This window comes from Primulina eburnea, chromosome 6 (assembly GCF_022965805.1).
Source record: "Primulina eburnea isolate SZY01 chromosome 6, ASM2296580v1, whole genome shotgun sequence".
In the NCBI taxonomy this organism is placed as follows: Eukaryota; Viridiplantae; Streptophyta; class Magnoliopsida; order Lamiales; family Gesneriaceae; genus Primulina; species Primulina eburnea.
Window position 1 is genome coordinate 33297919 of NC_133106.1, and position 7140 is coordinate 33305058.

Here is a 7140-nt window from a genome sequence, read left to right on the forward strand (position 1 = left end):
ACTTATTGTAAATTCGGAAAAAGAGGATATAAAAAATGGATTAGTTTGATTTTAATTAAAAAAAATTAAACCAAGCCATTTAAATTTTCTAAACTATCATAAAATATTAATAATTTAATAATATAATATATCATACATTTCCATAAATTCTGAAAATATAATTTTGAGTTTTCATGCGCTATCATCACCGATGAGAAGAGATCCACCCACTGTTACTTGCGATTGCAAGATCCAAGCTGAAGTTTTGTCAGTTTCACTCAATTTTCTGGGTTACATTACTGCATTTATCGATGGATAGGGAATCAATAGGGATTGAGTTCGACCCGATGGGTGGTGGGGAGGAGAGGTGGTGCGTGGTGACCGGCGGGAGAGGGTTTGCGGCGAGGCATCTGGTGGTGATGCTAATCAAATACAACATGTTCTCGGTGCGTATTGCTGATTTAGGGCCCACCATCAAGCTGGATTCCGACGAGGAGAATGGTGTTCTTGGAGAAGCCTTGAAATCTGGCCGCGCCGTCTACGTGGCCGCAGATCTCCGTGACAAATCGCAAGTGTTCAAAGGTCCTCTTTCCAACATTATATTTTCATAATTGATGGTTAATTTGTATGAAAAAAGAAGTTACTTATTCTCGCATTCAGTGGATGTATACTGCCGAAGCAAGAAGTTAAACGTGTAAACAAACCAAATTAAGAGTTACGTCGTTCAAGCTCGGTTAGCTTTTTTTAATTTATTCATACTTCAATTGTGTTTTGGATTCATTCTTTGGTTTGACTGTTTTAAAAACCGATATGGAATGAGCTTTAGTCTAGCACTTTTTAAGGTAAGTGATGTCTAAGTTTGATTTGATGAGTCAAGTCCTTTTTAGCTCAAGTTAGCTTTTACCGATTGATGGAGCTAAATTTGAACTCCTTGCTTCTTTTTTATGGTCAAATGCTAACTTGTTTACGATATCCGTTTTGCGAAAGAAAGTAATTTTTTCACATCTTTTGCTTGTGAGTCCACTATGTTCGTTAGCATTTTGAAGACCGTTACACAAAATTGGTGTGGCTTATCTGACAGTGTTGAGATCATGAATCAAAATGTTCTTACCGAGAGTCTGGTATTGTTCATTAGACAGTTAAAAATAAGAAAGAATAATAACTTTGTAAGAGTTTGTAATCATGCTGTCCAATATGATTTGTGTTCATCTATTCATTGCCAATTTGTGCATCTAGCCTCTGGAATGTGTCATTAGCAAACGAACTTTTATAACTAATGGTGAGCTTTATTTCTTTTCTAAATTTTCTTGATGGCAATAATGGATTTTTGGCTATAAGGCCTTATCATAAATTTTGTAGGTAGAAGTGAATTCGTAAAAATATTTTAAAATTTGCACTGCAAAAAGTGTAATTGTAACAGTTGCATAGGTGGCCTCTTACTTCTTTCATCCCAAGATTTTTTAGGGATATCAGTTGATTGAAAAAAGAAATTCTGAAATGTCTTTGTTTATGATAAACATTATTTTGTGTTTATTGATGAATAATTTAATGTATGAAATGATGTGTGTTCGGAGAAAAAAATGGAAAGAAAGAAGTTAAAAAAATAGCCCAAAGGGCAAAGACAAATTTGTAAAAAAGGAAAATAATGGGATACTTTGCAGAAACGGAAGAGAGCCGAAGTTTCAGTCCTGAATTGATGTATTAAAATCCCAGGATCTGGTCTACTTAAAAATTTAAACTTGGCATTTCAGAATATACTTGTTTTTTTTTTTGTTAATTGAACTTCAGTACAGATTTCTGGAAGTGTTTGACCATTTCTTAAATTTTATTGCCATTGCAGCTTGCCAAGGATCCGAGGTTGTCTTTCACATGGCTGCTCCCGATTCTTCTATCAACAACCATGAACTCCATCACTCAGTTAATGTACAAGGTTAGTTGTTTCCTTAATCTTAGAAAGATACATGTAATTTTTCTGGATTACATTCTATCTCACCAACCAATTTACTCTCCCTTTATACTAATAGATCTATGGTATGTAGGAACCAAGAACATTATTGATGCATGTATCGAGCTGAAAGTAAAACGGCTTGTATATACAAGCTCACCAAGTGTTGTCTTTGATGGAGTCAATGGAATTATAAATGGAAATGAATCAATACCCTATCCTGCTAAGGTATTGAAGAGAATATTGATATTTTTGTTGGTTCAATGCAGCATAGTGATTGATTATCTGACGCAGTAAGAAGTAAGAACATTGTTACTCTTTTTTTAAGTTTTTAATTTTATACTGGTTATCACTTGTCAGTTCAATTCTAAGAACCTTGATGTTTAATATTTCTTGACCTATTAGTGTGAATGTTCCATCGCGAATCCCCACCCGTGCTTTTCATAAAGCATTGCTTTCAGCTATTCTTTTTAATATAAATAACTAGAATTCATATGGTCAATTTTTAGCACAATGATTCGTACTCCAGCACCAAAGCTGAAGGAGAGGCCCTGGTTATCAAGTCAAATGGATCGAATGGACTTCTAACATGCTGCATCAGACCTAGCAGCATTTTTGGCCCTGGTGATAAATTGCTCGTTCCATCTTTAGTTGATGCTGCAAGGGCTGGGAAATCAAAGGTAATTACTCGAAATATCTGGTTTTATCAATCTGGATATCATTAATTCGTCAAGTTATTATTTACGAAAGAGTAAGATTAACCGTTTATTTGAACAGTCAACACTGTGTTGTGTGTTTGATTGGATTACATAATTTTGGGAGTGATCCATGAAGTCATCCTTCCTCCTTTGTTTTATTTGTTTTTATTTTGATATGGATTATATTTTGTCTCGTATACTGAACAATTCAAGCACTTTTCTCGGACGTTCTGTTGTGGAATGACCAGTTTATCATTGGAGATGGGAACAATATGTATGATTTTACTTATGTCGAGAATGTGGCGCACGCTCACATTTGTGCTGAACGAGCTTTGGCATCTGAACAGCCAGTATCAGAAAAAGCTGCCGGACAGGTACATTTTTGCAGAAAGGTCTTCTTGATTGTTTTATCTTAGCATTTCGTTCTATTTTGATAGACTGATATTTTTTCTTTAATATGAAGTAGAAATATTAAGCCTCATTTGTTCTCGAGGTCGCATTGAGATGTTTCAATGGCAAATCATTCTTGCAGGCATATTTCATTACCAATATGGAATCGATTAAGTTTTGGGAGTTTATGTCTCTCCTTCTCGAAGGTCTTGGTTATGAAAGGTATTCTTTTGTTCTGAAGCATGTGCATCTTTTTCGTTTTAGGACAATTCCCCAGCTCCCAACATTCATTGGTGCCTAGCAGTGAGTTTGGAATACTAATCTTTGGCTGATTGGTATATTTAATCACGTCTAGAAGAAAAGTTGAAATGACTGTTTTTGCTTGATATCAGATCTTAGGGCAAAGTTTTTCATTCTGTTGTCCGAGTTGCTTTTTTTTTACCTTGGCTTTTGAATGATGTATTTAATGATATTTTTCTACCGTTCATACTTCATATATGACTGCTGCTTAGACAAATGCTATGATAGTAAGAAATCCAACAGCTTCCCTTTTTGCATGGCCAAAATCTTTTTTTTTTGAGGGATTGTTTTTGTTTCGTATATATAATTAACAGTTTAAGTTATCTTTATTTCTGATCTTGTGTAGTATGCAGGCCAAAAATTAAGATTCCAGCTGCTGTTATGATGCCAATTGCAAACTTGGTGGAGTTGATTTATAAACTTCTAGCCCCCTATGGAATGAAGGTACCACAATTGACACCTTCAAGAATTAGACTTCTGTCTCGGAGCAGAACTTTTGATTGTTCCAAGGCAAATGATCGTCTTGGATATAATCCCATTGTCACACTCCAGGTCTGCGAAGAGTAAACTCTCTCTTTTTCATCATTGGGAAACACAGTTGTTTAAGTTGGTTGCAAGCTGGAGCTCTACCATCTCATGCTATTGTTTTCTATCTGATACAGTTTGGTTCTATCGACTTTATAGGGCTTGATTGATGCTGCGTGCATGTGTATGCAGCAATATTATTAAGCCTATGGAACAATAATAACTTTTCTAGTTCTATTAAGTCACTTCATTCAATGCTCAATATTGATTTAAATGTCAAAATTTTCAATGCATTCCTAAGATGAACAAGGCAAACACTCTAGTTTGTGAACAAATGAACATGATTAAGATGAGACCGAATTCCTTTTGTGTTACAAATTTTTTTATCTCTTTATCAACTGCACAATTCCAATTTTACCTGTGCGGTACTCGTGGAGTGTGATATCATCTATTTAGTATTATATTCCGCAAATATGTGCATTTTGATTAGTTGGATGCTGTTATATACAGGAGGGCCTGAGAAGAACTATCGAATCATACCCACACTTGAGGGCTGATGCTCGACCTAAAAGGATTGGGCCATCTAAAGCTGAATTGCTTCTCGGCAGTGGAAAAGGTACTGATGTTTTGTTTTCTGCGGGGAGATTTTTCTTTTATTGGGATTTTGATTTGAATGCATATGAAATTTAACTTTTATGATGGAAAAACCTATCTATCGATGTCATTGCTGAACCGCAGACTGTGTTTGCATTGATATGCATCTTTGAACAAGGATATCTTGAACCATGTTTTAGATTATTATTTTTAAATGTAGTTAACTAGCTAATTCCAAAGCGGTGGTAATTTTTGGATATAGTGGGCTAGTGGCAAAAACCTTCACTGGGTAAGTGCTCTTGAACAGTGGCAGGGATGGAGTTAGACAATTTATGATACCCTGGCTTGGGTGCAATTAGAAGAGAAAATGAATCTTTTCACAGAATATCACTTTTTTTGTTTGTATTGATATTGTCTGCTTCTTTATTGCTAGTAATCACATCCTTTTTGCAGCTTGATTTCATTCTTTGTTTCCCATGGAACTGAAAAGCTGTGATGTAACTAATGGTCTAGTGAGATTATTTGTATTTGACTTGGGAATTGTAATCCATTTCAGTATCTCTAACTGATAATGATGACACTTGCAGTTGCTGATGTATTATTGTGGAGGAATAGAAAGGAAACATTTACTGTATTGTTGATCTTGGCTGCTTTTTACTTCAATTTCGTAGCAACCGGGTACACCGCCATTACTATAGTTTCCAAGCTTCTGTTAGCAGCATCAGTTTTCCTTTTCATCCACAGCAAGCTACCAAAGAAAATGTACTAGTGCTTCCCTTCTCTTTTTCCGTATATATACAAACACGTGTGCTTGCCTTCGTGGCGGCATTACCCTTCAACTGTTTTCTTTATTTCTTAAATGCGAACGCTCTGCCTTAATGATATAAATCATTTGAATTTTTATAATGTAAGTGGCGTAGAAGTGGTGTTGGAATGCTTATTTCAACATTGTGATGTTGTAGATTCGGATATGAAATAGAAAAAATTCCGGACTCGAAATTTCATGTTTCAGAAGCTGTAACTCGCCAAATCTCCTTGTCAGTGGCATCTTGGTGGAACTCTGCTATGAGTGATCTAAAATCACTTTGTAAAGGAAATGACTCCATGCTTTTCTTCAAGGTAATGTACTGCTAAAAAAAAGGTAGTTGTGTAAAGTGTTCATTCATAAACTGCTAACCACCTTTTCCTGAAAACATCAACACTTTACTTTAATTTACTGTAATTTTGGGTTCACAGGTCGACAAAAAGTTTACATTTATTCTCTTTTTGTTCACTAATCCCCATCAAGAAGAACTTATCGAATATATTCGTATTTCACAGACATTACTTTTTTCTTCCATCTTAAAAGTGATGTTCATTTTTATTTGCTCTTGAAGCAGGTATTTCTCTCTTTATTTCTTGTCAGTGTGGTTGGAGCATTTTCACTGCATAATCTTTTTGTGATAGGTATGTAAGATTCTTTGTATGTTCTATGTATTTTGGGCATGTATTACCTGAGTGTGTCTGTGAAGTTGACATTGATATATTTTATTTTAATGGCACATTATGTTCGCTACATATACTTCGAAGTTCTAATACTCACGTCCTTTATGATTTCTTTACATATCTTTGAACATTGCAGGAGTTCCCATCATCTTCATTGCTTTTGTTGTGTACGAGAAAAAGGAGGAAGAAATAGACGATTTGGTCGTCAAAGCTCTCTCATTCGGGTGCAAATTTAAGTCAGACTCAACCAGAATACTTTCCAACTCAAAGAAACATCAATAATCGGTGAAAGAGCCAAGTATCGATGCCCTCTTTACTTGCTGTGACTAATTTATTGATTTTCTTTCAAATTTGGTCTCCCATTGGTATTAAATGTTTTACTCCCATTCTAGAAAAAATATTTGCTCCCTTTTCAACTTAACTGAGAAAAAGAAAGACGAACTCCTAAATATTTGCTGATACATTTTCGACATCTTAACTGAGAAAAAGAAAGATGGGCTCTGCTATATTTGCCGGTACTTTTTTACATCGAACTTTTGACATGGAGCACCGTGTGTATTCTACACTTTGCAGTCTGAAGCGAGTGTCATGGACCTTGAGTTTGGTTTCTCTCGTGTCTCGTTCATTGTTCTTCCGTTTTCTCCTCGATACTGTGATTTTTACAACTAACCGAGACATTATTTTATAGTTGCTGTATTGAGATGTTCGTCGCAAGTAGCGTTTTTAATGTCTTGGGTTGTGCTCTTTTATCTATATCTATATCTATATACCTATAAAAGTGTGGATGATGGGCAAAGTTTTTTGATTGTGATTTTACTACATTGCCCAAAAACTATGCATTGTTTGTATTAATTGCATGGGCATTGGTGGAAAAAATATATAAAATTTAGGGACAAATTTGGGATAATGGATTTGTAATGTATTGATTATGTATTTAATTGAGGTATTTATTTTTTTGAACTCATTAAACACATGAGGATCATAGTGTTTTTATTTTTTTAATAGAAAATTGTAAAATAAGAAATTTTGAAAATAATATTACATAAAAATTGAATCGATATTCGATAATAAAAAATATATTAGAAAAATAATATTTTCTTCATACATAATTCTTACAAAAAATATTAAAAAGAATATATATTTAACTATTATACTTATAAAAGTACAAAAAGAATAACAAAATTTTCATTGTAAATTTTCTACTATTCTTATAAATTGTGTATT

General features: G+C 34.3%; 1 protein-coding gene across 3 annotated transcripts; it reads left to right on the forward strand.

Moving 5' to 3' along the window:
* Positions 1-165: 165 nt before the first annotated feature.
* On the forward strand, positions 166-6663 carry LOC140834447 (3beta-hydroxysteroid-dehydrogenase/decarboxylase-like). Of its 3 annotated transcripts, none has more exons than XR_012118719.1 (12): positions 166-561; positions 1820-1909; positions 2019-2152; positions 2434-2604; positions 2871-2996; positions 3155-3234; positions 3666-3864; positions 4348-4453; positions 5019-5193; positions 5444-5550; positions 5811-5877; positions 6053-6190. XR_012118719.1 is itself a non-coding variant. In XM_073199328.1 (12 exons), exons 1-12 carry the CDS (start codon positions 291-293, stop codon positions 6196-6198), a joined length of 1722 nt encoding a protein of 573 aa, XP_073055429.1. In that variant the 5' UTR covers positions 167-290; the 3' UTR covers positions 6199-6663. The 3 variants fall into 3 exon arrangements, 2 of the variants coding, with proteins under 2 accessions (XP_073055430.1, XP_073055429.1); XM_073199328.1 differs by having other exon boundaries at positions 167-561; positions 5394-5550; positions 6053-6663; XM_073199329.1 differs by lacking the exons at positions 5019-5193; positions 5444-5550; positions 5811-5877; positions 6053-6190 and adding an exon at positions 4652-5012.
* The last annotated feature ends 477 nt before the right edge of the window (positions 6664-7140 follow it).

What these genes read in the sequence shown, in the direction of transcription:
- LOC140834447 (XM_073199328.1), top strand. Translation starts at nt 291, where the DNA reads ATGGATAGGGAATCAATAGGGATTGAGTTCGACCCGATGGGTGGTGGG. An exon ending in CAATACCCTATCCTGCTAAG is followed by an intron (nt 2,153 to 2,433) that starts GTATTGAAGAGA and finishes GTCAATTTTTAG; the next exon opens with CACAATGATTCGTACTCCAG. An exon ending in ACTCCATGCTTTTCTTCAAG is followed by an intron (nt 5,551 to 5,810) that starts GTAATGTACTGC and finishes CTCTTGAAGCAG; the next exon opens with GTATTTCTCTCTTTATTTCT.